Source organism: Pristiophorus japonicus, chromosome 14 (assembly GCF_044704955.1).
Source record: "Pristiophorus japonicus isolate sPriJap1 chromosome 14, sPriJap1.hap1, whole genome shotgun sequence".
Taxonomy (NCBI): Eukaryota; Metazoa; Chordata; class Chondrichthyes; family Pristiophoridae; genus Pristiophorus; species Pristiophorus japonicus.
In genome coordinates, this window is record NC_091990.1 from 16,959,881 (window position 1) to 16,979,619 (window position 19,739).

The 19,739-nt window shown below is 43.6% G+C and overlaps 1 protein-coding gene across 8 annotated transcripts in view; it reads right to left on the reverse strand.

Moving 5' to 3' along the window:
• Positions 1-19,739, reverse strand: part of pum1 (pumilio RNA-binding family member 1) — a 157,450-nt gene that overhangs the window by 83,508 nt on the left and 54,203 nt on the right. For 6 of the 8 annotated variants that reach the window (XM_070898958.1, XM_070898956.1, XM_070898954.1 and 3 more), the window contains exon 1: positions 18,349-18,429. The exons of 1 other annotated variant lie outside the window; for it this stretch is intronic. Coding sequence is in view for 1 of the 7 variants with exons in the window: in XM_070898959.1 (XP_070755060.1) it covers positions 18,349-18,410; positions 18,489-18,828 (402 nt within the window). In the remaining 6 variants the exon portion in view is untranslated. Of the gene's footprint in view, positions 1-18,348; positions 18,430-18,488; positions 18,866-19,739 lie in introns of those variants that run through there. One more of the 8 variants, XM_070898959.1, reaches the window with a different exon arrangement.

A 19,739-nucleotide genomic window follows, 5' to 3' on the forward strand; every position in this document is an offset into this window, starting at 1 on the left:
GGGAAGGTTCAGCACTACGTAATCGCTACCACTCTGCTTTCCAAGTCATGCTCCGCAGCACCACTTTGCGGGAGATGAGTACAAGAAAAAAGACTTGCATTTTTATATAGCATCTTTCACGACCACCGGACGTCTCAAAGCATAGTTACTGTTGTAATGTGGGAAACATGGCAGCAAGCTCCCACAAACAGCAATGTGATAATGACCAGATAATCTGTTTTTGTTATGTTGATTGTTATGTTGATTGAGGGATAAATATTGGCCCAGGACAATAACTCCCCTGCTCTTCGAAATAATGCCATGGGATCTTTTACATCCACCCAAGGAAGCAAACAGGGCCTCGGTTTAACGACTCATCTGAAAGACGGCACCTCCTTCAGCACTGCACTGGAGTGGCAGCCTAGATTTATGTGTGCAAGTCCCTGGAGTGGGACTTGAACCACAACCTTCTGATTCAGAGGCGAATGAGCTACTCGCTGAATAATGGGAATACTGACATCTCTGTCTATCTGTATTACTCTCAACATGTAAAACTGTTCTCTAAAGATATAACAGAGAAGATATTCTCCCACTCAGGTCTTTGTGATTGTAATTTTTGTGGTGGGTGATTTCCCCCCCCCCCCCTTGAATTTGAACATTGCCCAATCCAATGTGCACATTGCAGGGATGAACAGCACGAAAACTCAGCTTTAAGTGAGCCCATCAACTCTCCCTACCCCAGGCCAAGAGAGGATTAGTTTGATCCCCATATGATAAACCAGGACTGAATGGGAATTCAAAACTACAGCATATGTTCACATAATAAGCTAAGTTCATCAAAAACTACAGTAGAGCCTGGTTATATTCAACCACTAGGGTCACTAAAACTTTAGTTGCAAATCAAATTTGATTAGACTGGGTAGAATTTAAAGTGAAAAACTGAGATTTATATGCAGCAAGCCATCCAGCACAATACAAAAGGATACAAATTAGGAACAGATACACTTCTCTCAAGGTATGAGAATTAAGGTTCTGCCCAAAAAAGAAACATTCACAAATTCAGATTAAATGTAAATTATATACGTACGTGCATTTTTTTATAGGCTTGTTTGTGCACTTCTATAATCAGCAATCCTTTTCAAATGTGCAATATTTATACTGATGTCATTCAGCATCACCTCAGAAACACTGAATACAGACACCATCTGTCGATACCCTGGGGCCAGGAGTAGAAGTTCCACAAAATGGCATCTGAAGCAATGCAGGAGTTAATGGAGGCCTGCTGGGTGGAGGTGCTGTCTGCTTGTAATGAGAGCTTGTGGTTTTATATCATTTTTGCAGGGCTTACAGTGTTATGTGCAAATAAATAGTCTGTTGCATAAAACACATTTTTTGCTGGATTTAAAAAAAAACAAACATCTTTTATCACAGGTTTGACTTGCAAAGTAAGCTTTAAACCTTGCTTCAGTCCCCATTAGTGAATTTAAGTTAATGGAAAACAAATGTCTTTTAAGCTCATTTTCTAGATTACTGGCATCTTTTAATAAATCTATTTTATCCTGAAGTTTGGCAGCTAAAGGTCAGTTCTTCATGGACCAACAATTAATTGAGGCTTGTCATCAGCAACAGTCATTACTTACAGTAAATATCCTCCTAATTACACCGTTTAACACTCAGCAAAAGTCTCCATCTTCATTTTTGTTGATTTTTCCAATCAAACCCCAACAGTTAAAACTCGCTTAAGATTTCTCAAACATATCCCAAATCTTTTTATATTCGGTAAACAACACAAGAAGCCCCTTTGGACAGTTTTCAGATCCTGCGAAAACTAACTGCACTGTAAAAGCTGTATTTGTTACCCAAAAAAAAGCCGTTTCAACACATTCTGGTTTACATTATAAGACTGTTTGGAAACCCTCAGAGGCTGCAGTGCCAATGTTTCTGTGCCATTTTACTTTTGTTTATACTGGCTGTGATCTTGTTCCCCTACAGTCAGCACTAAAGCGACCAGAATAAAGTTCAAAAGCTTTGCAATGTAAACAAGAGAATGGAGCAGGCTGATCAGTAATGAAAAAAGAGAAACACTTGTTTGTGCTTCAGGTGTAATCTTGCACGGCTATAGGTAACACGCAAAACGTTAACCCACCTTTCGCTCAAGGTGCGATTCGATCTGCTGCGCTCTGCTTTTGTATCGGATTTCCAACATTCAACATTTCCAAAGCTCAATCGCTGTCCATTGCTGCCGCGTATAAAACCGAGGCCAGGCTGTGGTCCCGCGTTCCTGTCTGCCCGAGCCTGTTGCCGTGTCATCTCTCACTCTATTGTCCCCGCTGCCACTACTTTTGTCCAGTTCATTTTCCCAGCATAGCAGAAGTGTGAAAAAAATCACCGGCAAATGCTCTACCACAACAGCACAACGGTCAGTATTGTCACAGAAAGACCAGTGATGGCGCAGGACTGCGTTAATTCCAATGCACCGCTCAGTGCCACAAAGCTCCCCATTTCACCCGGAAAAAGGCGAGTTGCATAAACTGATTTCGGGGCAGAATTAAGCCAGTGCAAGAGCTAAACGCACAGCACACGACTGCTCCAAGCACCACCTGTGAAACGGCCCCGTTTACACTAGACACAATGCAAGGGTGGATTTAGCAACAGAATGGGGAAGGAAAAGCAGTATGGCTGTGAGCAAAGTACCACCACTACCTGGCCACAGCAGGCCCTGGAGCGCAGTGTTAGTGGTACTTGCCTTTAATTGGGCTCCTCTTCGCACCATAGTAAAATCGAACTGGAAATAAAGTTCTTAAAAAATGCATTTGGAGAAACTGCCCGAGCGAGCTCAGGGCACGATAGATGCATGCACAAGCATGCTGGGAAATGCAGTGCAAAAGATAACCTTCAGCTCGATTTCACCATGCTGCAAATAGGCCTGGGAGTAAAGGTACGTGCAACTGGGGACGGCTCGAAAACAGCAGCTACGTGCTGGCCAGTTTTATTTTCTGCCCTGTATACTGCCGGTTAAAAAATGGTGGGTTGACCAGCAGGTGGTGCCTCCAAACAGACAGAGAGGCAGGCAGCAGTGTTTAACCAACACACACGCAGGATCTGCGAACCAGCCCCCTGCGGGCCACTCCTTTCCCATTTCATATAAATCCGAAAGAGGATTTTATTGATCTAACTGATATTTACAGTTCCAAATGCTACTTCTCATCACTATTTTCCATCTCTCTATAGCCTCAAAAATCAACATCAATGACACTGGAACTCAATCTTCGAACCATAAAACTTAACATCTAAACTTCTGCCTGCAACCTACAAGATTTTAAACCTCAAGCATAAAGTCACCGAATGGCCACTCTGATTTACTTCATTTCCTCATTTACTCTCTTCAATCTTGGAATTACCCTGCAATAGGGACTTTGGCCCTGCACCTTGATTTGTCAATTTACAAGCAACAAGCTATAAAGTGCATCATTCAAAGCTGAAGTTAAAAAAACACAAGTCGTCCGCTATTATATTATGGTCAATTTTACTCCTTCCACAGCTTGATGCAGAATTCTCCAAAGTAGCTCCTGCAGTTAGGTCACCAGCGCAAAAGCAAAATGGTTCAGAATGTTCTCAGGGTTCAGTTACAGAGCGGGAAACAATTACATCACAATTTATTATGATTGGCTGTTTTTTTTTTTAAATTTAACTACCAATACAACCCTGAGCGTAAATAAATGGGTACACGACCTGTTAAAATATCTAATATTGCATTAAAATGTTCCAGATTACATCTGAGCTCCAAAATATCCATGATAAATGCAAGCATACGCGCAACTTGTTTGTTTATATTATCTCAGTGATAACGTTGCCTTTTTCCTCAAGTTTCCCCCACCACGTACCCCATGTCCCTCAATCTCCCCCAACTTTGCATATGTGAAGATTTGTCACAGGTATAGTTAAGTCAAGTTGCCTCTTATGAATTATTCTCCACATATGCTGGCCCCACCATCACTTAACTAACCTGAAATGTCCAGTATTTATACAGCCCAAGTTTTGGAGAACAAAATCTACAATGGTACAGTATTTTCCCACAACGGATGGGAGACCAGGCAAAAATTTTGCATGGCCGCCAATACAATGTTCTGAAATCCTCGTGACAGCATTGGGTGCACGCAGCGAGTGACATTTCCCTCTCTCTACTCACACAAGATTATGAACTCCCGACAATGTAGCACTCAAAAGTGCAGTTTGTTGGACTTCCAGTGAGGCAGTGTTCACCACACAGCCGCAATCTTTTCTGACGTATGAGCAAACAAAGCTGAAACTGCCCGATAAGACAGACACCCAACAGGATTTGTGTTTCCATGAACAATCCCTCAATAGCTTACAGGAACTGCCTGGGCCACACATCGAGAAGGTGCCAGGTTCAAGCCCTGATCCCTGCTGATATTACTATAATTAGCCTAAGCAGCCAGGGTCCAGCGAGATAAAGAATCAGATCGGGGATCCCACATTAATCCGGATTCACCAGATCCTGCTGGAAAGGCTTGAACTGAAGTAAGGACAAGTTTGGGCATATCCACAGTGGCATAACTTCTCCATACTTACTAGCCACACACGTGAAGAATGGTCACTAGACATCCTAAAACAGTGACCAGCAAACGCATACGAGCTCTAAAAAGGGTAACAAGCTGCAGTATTTTATTCACTAAAATCTAACTCGGAACAGACTGGATATTCACATGCAGCGGTCAAAAATAACTTGGGACAATGAACTACTCGGATTGCTCAGAATAAAATCTACCACCACAAACTCAGAACGTGGGCCGCTCACGCTAGATATTTGGATAAACTTCAGCTCATGAAAATCTCCAGTCCTGTTATTTTCTGCTGGAGAGGAAAACTAACATTCTGATTCAGATTGAGCGCAGTTTCTGCTCGGGCACCAAGTGTACTGCGGCAAGGTATTGTACCAACACTCTTATCTGATTTCCACTGGTAGCCTGTTTGACATTCAGTCAATATCTCTGCTGAAGCAAACAGTAGCAAAGAATCAGCAAATGTTTTGGTATTATATTGATATGTAAAAGACCTAAATTTATGGCTGGAAAAACATGATGATTTGCCTGCGTTTTTCTCTAACTCTGGAAATAGGAAATTATTTGATCTGAAGAGCAAGGCAAATTATCAAATGGATTACGACCACAATACTTTACAGTGAACAGAAATGATCTGAATATAAAAATGTCTGATTGGAATTGGTAAAAGAAGAACATTTTACCTTCCAATTACTGTTGGAGACATAAAAGTCCTACATAATTTTATGACTTCTTAAGCACAGAGTAAACAGGGAGGGGACTTGCACAACAAATCTTGCCATCATCTTGTGATCAAAAAAAAGATTTAATAGCAGTCACATAGATATTGCTTGAAAAGAAGCCCTCTCTCATACTTCACTTATACCAGTTATTGGTTTGACATCAGTGCCTCCAAAGAGCAGTGTGAGTGGGTAGCAAGGACCTAAGCAAAGTGAAGCTCTATGTAAACACTTGTACAAACAGCCGCTCACTGTCAATCCAATGTCAGTGATTTCCTCCCCATTTTCCGATGACTTACTCCCAGTCATGTTGCCCAAGGAGCTAATGTCTTTTTTTGGGGGGGGGGGGGGAGAGGGCTGAATGCCCTCTGGTACCTCAAGTTCAAAGCTATACAGTGTAGGCAGGCTGTTTAACGACAAGAGGCATCACAAATCACAGCCGACTCAGAGTTGGACTTCATCCAATGCCCACACCCACTTCCAACAGTTGATGCTGGACAGTGAACAGCAGCAGCAGGACTCTGGCCAATTTTCCATCTTCTTCTTCCGAGCCTGCGAGTGCGGAGGCCAATTGTGGTGACCCTGCTACCACTCGGCCAACTCAGCACAGATCAGGGATTGAATTCAGGACCTTCCTGGTGTGCACTCAGGTGCTCAGTGCTTTCCCCAACTCAGACTTCAAGCAAGCCAGGCTGGTGATGGTGCGTCAGTAAACAGCAGGTTGCCCTCTCAAGATTTCTTCCAACGTTAAATGGGGCGGACTGATGGGGCTCACGGTCAGCTGAGGAGCATTTCCAGCTTGTGTGTGAATAAAGACAGCTCTTTGTCCAGCGGTGTCTATGCACGCATTCAATCCCAATGCTGATGAAGAAAACCTGAAAAGACTCACTCTGTAGGCAATTGACATCATGAGTGACATTCCGACTGGAGTCAATCTACTCATCAGATAATGGCCATTTTTATAGTGTTCTTCTGCCGCTGGCTCCCTCAACTGACGAACACAATGTAATCTGCTCAATTTCTCTGTGTCGGTGACATTGGCAACACGTTTACCACAGCATCTCATGAGCAATCTACCCAGGGCCACTGTTGTTTCCTTCAAAGACCATCAATAGCAGTGCAAACAGAAAAAAATCGAGCTAGCTAACAATCATGGGAATGCACCTGGCTTCTTTCACAAGTCCTTAACTATGTACAGCTTGTTATCACAGAGAAGTCCAAATTCCTCATCAGTCATTTCAATGGACTACTTGATTGAAACAACTAGTTAAGACAGCTCTGATCAGGATTACTTGCCAGTGTCCCAGATGGAATTAAAGCAACCAGATATTAAAATGCAACAGGTTACAAGGTAATTGGTAAATGCTTGCTCCTAGTTTTCACTGATCGTCCCAGTCCTGTGCACGTACTCCAATTCATTGCTGCAACCACCAGATACTTATTCAGTCATTCCCTTGACATAAAAATGGTAGTTATTAATATGCAGCGTAACAATTTTTGTCAGCTCTTCCCTGATGGCTCAATTGTTAAAGCTAATGTGTAATGAAGGCGTACTGATCAAGTAAATTCAATTGGAAGTTTTCGATCCGGGGTTTTTGCTATCGGCCGATCACAGCCATAGACGACGCGACAACTGGCCTCAGCGAACCTTCTTTGTTGTTTGGGAGTCGGTTGGGGGAGGGACTGATCACTATCCAGTCCGTACGTGATTTCTATGTGCGATTCGGGTGAGGATAAATATTAGAAATCTCAGCGGGTCAGGCAGCATCTGTGGAGAGAAACAGAGTTAACGTTTCAGGTCGACAACCCTTCGTCAGAACCGTCCGGCTGAAGGGCCATCGATCTGAAACCCTCCCCAAAAGAACCACCTGCAGACACGCAATATCTAGAATTCCACTCAGAGGGCCATTCGGGTGAAGCACTAGGGGTGCGCACATGACACCACACACACACGCGGACAGGGAGAAACATGGCTAAAATAAAATCACGCATTTCTAAATGAGTATTAAATGCTGTCCAAACATAAATGAGTGGCTTCTTTTATCAACATTGGATCTATTTTATCTGGCTCCCATCTGGCAAGACCCCACAGCACACAAGATAGTATAATACTGAAGGTGAAGTACTACACCCGCTCGGAGTCTGCAAGCAGATTCCAAGATCCCAGCACTAACAGCTTCATTTCAATGTAAAACAATGTATTTCTTTCTTGAAACCGTGCGCTTGTGGAGGAGGGCTGAACCATTCTTCATTTATCTGTATTAATACTCAAACGACCAGCAACATTTCAAGCCCCAAGGTCTGTTGCAGACACAATCTACCTGCGGCCTGCACCAAATGAAAATATCCACACTAGCATATTTTTGTTGCATAATTGGTGCAACTGTTATTGCTACATCTCTTGGCTTATTCACCGCAACCAGCTCTCACCTGGGGGACTGCCTAATACTATACTATACTATTCGGTGCAGCCAGAAACACAAGCAAGTTCAAACCCAAGGCGGTTTGATGATATAAAGCAAACGGGACATCGGAGCAGAGTCATCTTCACCTGCTTTTCTCAATCAGGTGGAAAAACATTAAGCGAACTTTTCTTGATACATCTATTCTGGAAAATACAACCATTACCAGCATTTATACAATTTAGACAAGTCTGTCTAAGTAAATGCGTTTTATGCCATATATTAAATCTGTATCAGGAAAAAAAATCAAAAATCAAGTTTTTCGCATTGCCTCAAATAACCAACTTAAGCATTCAGAATTGCTAAACTTTATTTCAACGGTCCCACAGAAAGGGCAGCAATTTCAAACAATCATTGCATCGACTTTTTTTTTAGTGCTTCCTGCCACCACTTACTTCTGACCCAGTTAAGTATATAGCTGTATAAACATTTACGAGATAAGCCCATAAAAACATTATAATCCGTCTTAAAAATCAGAAAGTCGTCCATATTTTTGGTGGAAGAATGAAAAAGTATCTCAACTCTTTTCGTACATATACGTCCCCAGAATGACAGAAGAATACATCAAGTTATCGTATTCAACAAGAATACATTTAAAGTAAGTTTGAATATCTTAATAATCAATTTGACGGTTTCTGTTGAAATACATACATGAAATTAATGTATCTATTTTCAAAACCTAATTTCTGCACTCTAAAGACTTGCATTTATATAGCGCATTTCACAATCACTGGACGTCTCAAAGTGCTTTACAGCCAATGAAGTACTTTTTGAAATGGGAAATATGTGGGAAAACAGAGCCTCTATTCTGAAGGTGCTGATTTCCCATGAGGCGCAACATGTACTGGGTGACCTCCAGCATCTCAGTCGAGTGGCCATTTTTAATGGGTGTAGCATCACAACTGAACCTCGTCTTGTCCTCATCCAACAGCCAACCCCAAGTGGAGTTGCCTACAATCTGAATTTTCTCTGAGCTCGGGGTTGCCAAGACCAAACAACAAACTTCAATTCTGGCTCAGATGAGATAATTCGGCACTTGTCAGGAACTGAAGCTGGCAGCCCTGGCTTTATACTGACTGAAGCAATTGAGCCGTCAGAGAGCTAAGTGCACAATGGTATATTCACATACATCGCAAGTTTGACAGGGCAAAGGATCCTGGCTGCAATTCCCCAACCTTTCCCCAGAATGTTGGGGGAGAAAAGCTGGTGAGAAGCCAGGTATTTCAGCCTAAGGTTGCCTCTCAGCTTGTGTGCAAAAGACACAAATTTCTCTTTCTTTTCTGCGCAGTTTAAGACCGCCATCGTTAGAGATTACAAGTGATTGACATAATTTGATATAATCAAACAGATCACCAAGACCATACGTCCTAAACAATAAAACACTGAGGGGGGAGCAGGCGGAGACCTAGGCTTCCTGGTACATACAAGTGTCAAATTATTTGGTCATTATTATCACAATGCTGTTCAGTGGGAGTTTTCTGTGTGCAAATTGGCTGCAGCGTTTCCTACATTACAACAGTGACCACACTTCAAAAAGTACTTCATTGGCTGCAAAGCGCTTTGGGATGGCGCGAGATCATAAATGCAAGTCGTTCTATCAAATGGCACATTGACACAAACGTGCAGGGTTCATAGTATTTTTGATGACTAAAAACTAGGTCAAAGCGGTGGGTCTTAAAAGAGGAGAGCAAGGTATAGAGGTTTAGGGAAGGCATTCCTCCTTCAACCTCGGCAGTGAGAATCAGCAACATATTCAACAATGCACGGCATCACAGGGGAGTCCAATCTTGTCGTCAACAGACACCCAACTACCAGTGTGTTCTACAGAAGTCACTGGATATCAATTAGCAACAAGAATCCCATCACTTTTCTCCTCCTTCACCCAGGGACACCCGAGTCAGTTAAATCGACTACATAACAAGGGATTTAACCTTGGACCTAAAAAAAAGTTCTATGCATAAATCAGACAGCCATGGAGAAAATGTGTGCAGTAACACAGAGATGGTGAGTTAGGAAGATGTTTCTCAGTGAGGGAAGGGGCAACCTAGATTCCGGGGAAAAGATTAAAAGGAAAACTTGCGCATCACTTGAGCTGAAAAATGGCTAATGTGGAGTAGCCACTTATGAGAAACAAATTAGCCACACCGAGTGCAACATACAACAACTTTAGCCAAAAGAACACCACTTCAGGCAAAAGGGAACCCTGGATTAAACAACCGCAAGTCTGTTCATTTCACGTTGCGTTGAACCAAATAAGCCGTGACTTTTACAGCCTGAAAACTGCTTTTGGTAATCGTTGTTTCACTCAGCTCCTTTTCGCCAGCATCATCCCTCTCCAGTCTTGCAGATCAACTGGTTATCTAGTTCTGTGAAATGACTCCCAATTCACTACTAGCTTTTCCCTTGAGTTATAGGGAGTTCTCGGCTACTTTGTCAGGTTTGCTCATTTGGTATTCTGCACTCAAGAACATAAGAGGTGGGATGAGATCAAAAAACCCCGGCTGCATTGAAGGAATTATTCTCAATCCATTTCCCCCCCATTCATGTCTCTTTTAAAAAAAAATTGTCACCAAGTAAGGAGACGGGGTAGGAGAAATTTATTTACACAGAGGGCTGTTGGGAATATGGAATATTTTGCCACAGAAAGTGGTTAAGAGGCCATCGCATATTTTACAGGAAGACTGGGTAAATATTAAAAGCAGAGGAAAATACAGGACTATAGAGGCGCAGCAGGATTAGATCTTGCACTGCTCTATCAAAAAGAAAGACTTGCCTTTACATAGCGCCTTTCACCTTAGAACATCCCAAAGCACTTTACAGTCAATGAAGTACTTTTGAAGTGTAGTCGCTGTTGTAATGTAGGAAATGCAGCAGCCAATTCGCACACAGCAAGGTCTCACAAACAGCAATGTGTTCATGACCAGATAATGTTTTTGCAATGTTGATTCAGGCATAAATATTGGGCAGAGCACAGGGGAAAACTCCCTTCTCTTCAAGGTAGTACCTTGGGATCTTTTACATCCACCCGAGAGGGCAGACGGGACCTCGGTTTAACGTCTCACCCGCAAGAGCTGATGCAGACAATGGGTTGAATGGCCTCCTTCTGAACTGCGCTGGAACACATATGATCCATGAAAAAACTTACTGGCTCCCAATAGTGGAGCAAGTTTATTCAATGAATCTCAGAAATAATTCAACTTTTAGTCTTTTCTATGGCATTTAGACTTTATTCATTTATAGCCTTCAAGTAAAAAAAGGACTGATTTAGTCTGATCTTTTGTTCCTTAACCCTGGTCAAAGGGCAAGACTACATTTCTAACATCTACATAAGAAGGAGTAGGCCATTTGGCCCCATGGCTGATCTGAGCTTGGCCTCAACTCCACTTCCCTGCCCGCTCCCCATAACCCTCTCCAGCTTAAATACATTCAATGACCCAGCATCCACAGCTCTCTGGGGTAGAGAATTACAAAAATTCACAACGCTCAGAGAAGAAATTCCTCCTCATTTCAGTTTTAAATGGGCGACCCCTTATTCTGAAACTATGCCCCCTAGTTCTAGACATCTGTCCCAAGGCTTTTTTCCCCAATCTGTCCCGACAATATCGGTGACGCTGATTTTGTCCATCCCTAGTTGTCCTGAGATGGTGGCAATGGGCACTCCCAAACCACTGCTGTCCTTGTGGTGATGGTATCCTTCCCACAGTGACGTTAGCTAGGGAATTCCAAGACAGCAATTTGCTTTACAACCAAGGACACGTCAGAAGGCATTAAAAGACAATGGGTAGGCCAAACCAAACAGGGATGGAAAACTTCCTTCCCGCAAGGACAACAGTGAACCGGTTCTGACAACTCTGCTGCTTCTCCTGGTCAGAGCCCACAAATTGCCAGCTTCATTGAACATCATTTCACTAGTTGTCATGATGGCATTTGAACTCTCAACCCAAGTTGCTAGTCCAGCATCATAACCAACGCTTGTGGTCATCAAATTGTGATGACTGATCAGTATTGCTTTGAGCATGGAAATAATTTTAATTTCAGTATCTCAAATTTTAGTTTTCATAGATTCGTAGAATTCTACAGTACAGGACCATCCCTCCCATCTGAAACAGCTCTTGCAAACTTGCATTTATAGAACAACTTTAACTTAAGAAACAGCAACCCAAAATTATGGCATCATTTGACAAGATTAGGTACCTAGCCAAAGGAGATATTAGACGAGGCGACCAAAAGGTTGGTCAAAGAGGTGGGTTTTAAGGAGAGTCTTAAAGAGGGAGATGGAAAGTCAGAGGGCTTTAGAAAGGGAACTCTAAAGGCAGCACGGCCACCAATGATAGGGAGGGAGGGATGCAAAAGAGGGGGAATGAAGAGGTCTGTAGGGAGGGACTTTTAAGGCTGGATGGGGTTACAGAGATGGAGAGGGGCAAGGCCATGAATGGAATTGAGCATTAGATGAGAACTAGAGCGAATGGAGTTCAGCAAGGACAGGAGTGATGGGTGAAAGGGACTGCGTGTGGTTTGGATACAGGCAACAGTTTGGGATGAGCTGATGTTTGGGGGGTGGGGGGGGGTGAGAAGCCGGCCAGAGGAGCATTGGAATCGTCAAGTCTGGAGCTGACAAAGGCCATCTTTGTTCCATTCTCCTGCCCTTTCCCTATGCCCTTTTATTTAGTTCACTGGTCATTTGAATGTAGTCAACAAAAAGACCATTCATTTTAGTCAAGGACTATTTTCTTCATTCTAAGTAGCCGGACCAGGAAAGCTCCAGAGACTGATTCTGGGTCCAGGAAGACTAATCTGATCTCAACTAGGGATGCCGCAAAGACACAACTAGTTCAGCGCCTCTGGGTTGGGATGGGGAAAATTGGGGAAGGGGGAAATTGACGAGGGTTCCTGCTCCCGTTCTTAAGCAATGAAACCCTCGGAGGAAATGTCAAGTGAGGGTCAAAGTCAGATGCATGCCCCCCTGTAGTTGAATAAGCTTCCCAGTCTACAACCAAGGCCTTCAGGAAAGAACGGGAGGGGAAAGAAAACGGTTTAGAAAAATTGGCACAAGAGAAAACAAAAATTTACTTTGAAAAATTGTCTGCATACCCTCAAACTGAAAGGACACACTGTACAAATAAATAAATAGTATTTTTAGGCAAGTTGTGAAAAATAGGCAAGTGAGAGTTTCAAGTGGCCCAAAACTGAAGCAACAGATAACTGTTTTTTCAAAAATCAGCGTTTCAAGGTACACCATGCATATGTATTTTAATGCTCAACCGCCTCCCACCTTCATGCTACAGCTTGAAAACACTAACACACTGAACCTTCAACAGTGCAGATAAACTTATCTCCCAAAATATTCAGCGATATCCTTTCCATCTGGTGCTTTCCATGGATAATAGGTTTGAAGTACAAAATGACAAAAATGCACACCCAGTTTAGCTAATCACTTGGAAATACACATTCTGCAACACTATATTTAAAGGATACACGGGATTAAAATGGAGGAAATGCAGGACTCAGCTGCATCAACCCTGTAAATTATGAACCACATGTCTATTTTAAGTGTTGTCACCAAAATCTGAGTGAAATATAAAATCAACAATTTCTTTAATTGTTTGGACACTCACTCTCTCCCTCCTTCTGGAGGCAGCAGTATGCACTAGTTACTGTCCCAAGGGGGCCAGCAGCCTCATGATGCCATTCCCAACGGGCCAGTCTGCATGTATAAATTTAGGAGGCGGCGTCAGATTGAGGTTCACAGGAGACACTGTGGCCCTGTCCCATGGCATCCTGGCCCCCTTCCCCAACCCTGGGCTCCCAACCCACATCACAAATCAAACATGGGATCTTACAGGTCTTTATGATACAGTACTGTTGCAAATAGTGCATTGATCCACTGAGCCAAGACAAAGCCCAACTTTTAGACATCGTGGCCAGGTTTTTTCACTCCAGTGCTCCCCCATGTTGCAATTTTGGGCTAGGGAACACTGACAACAACTTGTATTTATATAGCACCTTTAATGTAGTGAAAAGTCCCAAGGTGCTTATTATGAGATTGAAAAAAATTGGCACCGAGCTGCGTAAGTAGAAGAAATTAGCGCAGGTGACCAAAAGCTTGGTCAAAGAGGTAGGTTTTAAGGAGCGTCTTGAAGGAGGAAACCGAGCTAGAGAGGCGGAGAAGTTTAAGGAGGGAATTCTAGAGCTTGGGGCCACGGCCACCAATAGTTGAGAGATTATAATCAGGGATGCTCGAGAGAATTAGAGAAGCGCAGACATCTCAGGGGATGTGGGGCTGGAGATTACAGAAATGAGGATGGGCAAGGCCACAGAAGGATTTGAAAACAAGGATAAGAATTATGAAATGGAGGTGTTGCTTAACCAGAAGCCAATGTACGTCAGCGAGCACAGGGGTGATGGGTGAGCTGAACTTGGTGCAAGTTAGGACACGGGCGGCTGAGTTTTGGATCACCTCTCGTTTACGGAGGGTAGGACGTGGGAGATCAGCCAGGAGTGCATTGGAATAATCAAGCCTAAAGATAACAAAGGTATGGACGGGGACTTTGGCAGATGAGCTGAGGCAAGGGCGGAGACGGGCGATGTTATGGAGGTGGAAATGTAAACCCTTCCCCAAACATTTAGTGGGTAAAGGTAACCTTACAGAATACTAAACCACACAGAACAGAGGATCCGAGGTTTAGTTTCATACCCATGCTTAGTTATGTCACAGCCGAACACTACAAATGTCCTCAGAAAAAAGGAAAGGTTACTCAGGATTCTCACGTTTGACCACTGTCCAATGATCACCGCTGAAAAGAGCATACCTGCGGATGTTGGGCGAGATGATGATCAGGCCTGGATATGATGCCCTCTACTGTCCCAACAGTCTATCAACAGCCACTATTCTGAGGCCCACTTCTGAAGAATAGCCACCTGACTAAGGATCCCATGGGTTGCAGGACTGCGCAGCAGCAAAGCTCAGTCAGTGTGTAAGGGAGGAGAGAAACTAACTGTTTTTTTTTTAAATAGTAAATTATGCACTCAATGTTGACTTGGCACTTTTCTAATTATATTTTACAAATACAGGCTTGCCTGTTGTCCAATCCCATTATTCATTAAACTTTAAGATTGCTGTTAATAGATCAAACAAGTTTTAGGACAACTTCAGAATTCTCTCCCAGCGCTCCTTCAGGAGCAATACATCAAAGACAAGGAATTTGCAACGCGAGAAACTGGGTGTGAACCTGCTGCATTCTATTCTCTGCGCAGCGCTGTAAACCAATGCACCGTGCAACAGAATGTTTCAAACCATTATTTCACCCCAGATGTCAACTGGGGGAGCTTAAAATATGAACTCAGGTTTATTAGCAGAGCGTAGAATACTTTTCTTTGCAATCAGTTAGCATGCAATGTCACAATAGCCATCAAGTTTGATTTTCTCTCAATCTACGCTGCTGACAATGGTTACGTTCATAGTTAAAATTATCCTTGCACTTTTCACTGGCCGAGCGGATCTATGAGAACGATCCTGTACACTGCGCTGGGCTACACAACTTTGGCTTCACACAATTATGCACGTGCACTACCCCAGGTGAACGTTTCCTTGCACAAATATAAACAGTTCTACAGTATACTCAAACTAAAAACCAGTCTCCCTCATGTCATCTATCAGAGATGTTCACGTTAAGAGTCTGTCCTCTACTCAATACTTCTGGACACTCAGCCTGTGATCAACAGGAACCCACGTAGCAATGACGTATACAGCAAAACAGCACATTATCAAATATATGCAAAAACTAGAGAGATGACTCGGGAGGCATCACTGAAAAAGAGAAAAATGTTTTTATGCATTCCTAACGGTGAGGTTCACAGCACCAGCACCCTTGTACCTCCCCCAAGTGGAAAAGTAATTTTTGCACAAACATTTATTAAGCAAAGAAAAAAAATCCATTTGTATACAAAACAAGTGCCCTGTCCCAATAGTTCAGCTAGTGCCAAGTCAAAATATTACCAGGCATGAGTGATCACTGATCTACGTTCAGTTAGCCGATCTCAACGAGGGCAGCCCTGTGTGTTTTTAATTTGTTCTTGGCATGTGGGCAATGCTGAGCATTTATTGCCAATCCCTAATTGCTGAAAAGGTGATGGTTGGCCTTCTCTCGGAGCTACTGCAGTCTTTGTACTGATGGTGCATTGACGATGGTGTTAGATGAAACATTTCAGGATTCCAACCCAGTGACAATGGGGGGGTAGGGGGTGGCGGGAACTCAGCAAGAATTTTTACTCCTGATCAATATCTAGTGAATCCTGCTGGATGTAAAGAGCGCACGTGTGGTGAAGACAGGATGGACCCGAGCTGAATCATCCCACACCCGGTAACCACCACTGTCCCCTGTCTCACATTAGGAAACGCTGCTTTGGCAAAGTGCAAGACGGTGCCTGTGAAACCATTCCCAAGCTCGATTCAATACCCTCGGAATGCTTTACAACCAATGAATTACTTTTGAAGTGTCGGCATAGTTGGCAAATGCAACAGCCAATTTACACACAGGGAGGTCACAAAAGCGCTAAGGGCAAGATAATCTGATTTTGATAGTGCTGCTTGAAGGATAAATGTAGGCCTGGATACCAGGCCGTAAGATCTTTTACGACCACCTGAACAGGCAGAGGTTAAACGTCCCATCTGAAAATTGGCACTTTCAAAGGAGCTCCACTCCCTCGGTACTGCACCGAAGCACCTTGGGATATTTTACTATATTAATGCAAGTTTTGAAGTGGCAGCCCAGGTTCTGGGCTCGAAAACTCCCAAGTGTGGTCAACCTTGATTAGACGACACTTGGGAGCATTGTGCGCAGTTCTGGTCTCAATATTATTTAAAAAAGGCACTGGAGAAGGTGCAACAAAGATTCACAAGGAAGATACCAGAACAGAGAGGATATACTTATGAGAAAAGGCTGAACAGGTTGGGGCTCTTTTCTGTAGTAAAGAGGCCAAAGAGTGACCTGATAGAGATCTTTAAGATTATGAAAGGGCTTGATACGGTAGATGTAGAGAAACTATTTCCATTTGTAGAGGAGACCAAAACTGGGGCCATAAATATAAATAAATCCAATAAGGAATTCAGGAGAAACTTCTTTACCCAAACGGTGGTAAGAACGTGGAACTCATTACCAATGTTCCCTTTGTGCTGCTCTGGAGGCTCTGCACAGCCGGCTCGCTGGCTTTTAAACGGAAAAAACATGCATTGGCAGAATTTTGAATGGGCTGCGCAGCCCAAAAAGATTACGAGGTAACGTTGCTGACTACCACAAGGAGCAGTTGAGCTGAACAAGAGGATTCATTCAAGAGGACGCTAGATAAGCACTTGAGGGGGGGAGAGAGAGAAAGAGGATATGGTCATAGGGTTAGATAAGGAGGGTTGGGAGGAGGCTTGTGTGGAGAACAAACACAGAGGGTTGCGGAAGAGATTTACCAGCATGGTGCCAGGGATGAGGGAATTCAGTTACAAGGAGAGACTAGATTGTTCTCCCTAGAAATGAAAAGGTTACAGGGAGATTCAATAGCGGCGTTCAAAACTAAGAGTAGACAGAGAGCAACTGGTAGAAGGGTCGGTAACCAGAGGAAAGTGAAAGGAAGAAAAGACTTGGATTTATATAGCGTCTTTCACGACCACCTGACGTCTCAAAGCACTTTACAGCCAAAGAAGTACATTTGCAGTGTAGTCAGTGCTGTAATATAGGAAAGGCATAGACCAGTTGACCCGAATAGTATTAGGCAGTCCCTCGTGTCGAGGATGATCTGCTTCCACACCAAAAAAAAGTGTCAGATGTTTCCATGAGGGACCTGACATTCCAGGTACCGAACTACATCTTGAAGGGTGGAAGATGCCTGGGCGTGAATTATTTTAACGTGTGGTGGCCGGTGCACACCAGCCACCACACGGGCGTGACAGAGCAAGGTCTTGGTCCAGTGGCAAGGGTTATCCAAGACGACTGAAGACCAAGCTCCGCTGTATGGGCCTAGTGTGCACATGCATGCCCGAATGGCCTGTTTCTGTGCTGTTTACTCTGTGCAAATCCTGAACCCACGACGACCTTCTGACTTCAGAAAGATTAATATTCTCAATTTCATGCCCATTGATGGAATATATATATATATACACACACACACAGGTTAAACCTCACTTATCCGGAACTCGCGGGACCTAGCCTGTTCTGGATACGGGATTTTTCCGGACGAGGGGTGGTCACGTTAAAATTGGATGGTACAGGTACTGAGCATGGGGATATCGGGGTTGGCTGGCTGGCTTGGGGCTGGGAGTGCGGGAGACAGATCATGTTGGGGGCGGTGGATTGCGGGGTCAGGCCAGCGATTGCGGGAGTCGGCAGCGAGGAAGGACTGCAATTTGTTCATGTCGGAGTGGCCAGGAATGGTTCTGGACGAGGGGTGGTGCCAGATACATGAGTTCTGGATGAGGGGAGGTTCAACCTGTATATACATCAGCAAATACAAACAGAGGTGTTTATGGCCTGCCATGGTGTTTTTTTAAATGCTATTCTTGGGGTGGAGGGACTGGAAAATGTTTTGGGTAACACACACACACACACACAAGGCACTGACCTGGTGATGTTCAACATGGATGCTGTCTCCTGTCGGCCAGCGGTGCTTGCCATTGTAGCCGCCTCCTCCTCCGCCGCCGCCTCCTCCTCCTCCTCCCCCGCCACCACCCCCGGCCACCCCGCCGCCTCCACCACCTCCACCGCCGCCTCCCAGATGCTCCCCGGGCTGCCGCTGGAAGAAATAATCCACCATGGCATCGTCCTGCGAGCGGCCGGCGGCCAAGGCGAGGGCCTGCGGCACCGCCACCGGCACCGGCACCACCGCCGGAGGCCCCATCGAGCCGGGGCCTTGCGTGGAGACCGAGGCGGCGGCCAGCGACTGGGAGGCGGCGTGTTGCTGCTGCTGGGGGCCGGCGGCCGACGGTCCTGTCAACACCACGGGCATGTTGTGAGCGACGCTGTTACCGAGACTGTCCTGAGGCGGCTGCTGCTGCTGATACTGCTGCTGGGGGAGGGAGTCCTGCCAGAGCACCTCATTCATACCTTCAACACACAGGGAGCAACCATTCCACCTAAACCTGCAACACAAAACACACACACACATTATAAAAGCACAGGCATTCTTTTTTAAAGTGCATTAAATAAAAAGCATTTGCTTTCATTTTAAAAAGTGCATTATATGAAAAGACCAAACAGCATTTGCTTTTTAATTTAAAATATGTATTTAATATTTGTTTTTAAAAACAAAGCAAAATGCACAGAATTGCAAATATATTTTTTTTTAAAGTGCATTAAATAAAAAGGCCAAAAAACATGCTTTTTAATACAAAACGTATTTTTAAATCCCAAGTTTTGTTTTTATAAACAAAGATGCACAGAACTGCAAACATTCTTGCTTTTTAATAAAATGTATTTAAAATCCGGTTTTGTTTTTAAAAACAAAATGCACAGAATTGCAAAAAAAAATTTTTTAAGTGCATTAAATAAAAGGAAAAAAACATTTCCTTTTTTTTTTAAAAATGTATTTAAAATCCCAAGTTTTGTTTGAAAAAACAAAGCAAAAAATGCACAGAATTGCTCTCAGCACGTTCTCACTGAAAATGGGCACGTCAACATGCAAGTCCCGCCCATGTGCTGGAATATATTTTACTGTAAATTTAAAAATGATCACATGAAAATGTGACTTGCGAATGGAAAGGAGCTTCTCCCCCCCCACCTGCCATGAACCTTTTTTTGAAAATAGGCTTTCAGAAATAAAGTACACGAACATCCATCCCCAATATTCTCCAGGTATTAAAATCAACATCTACATTTAACAAATGGAAAATAGAACTGAACAGGAAGAAGGGTTTTCTTCAAAATGGCTTTGAACAGCACGTGAATCCCCCCCCCTCAAGATACCCCATGTGTTGCAATCTATTTTACATTTAAAAAATAATCAAATGCATACAT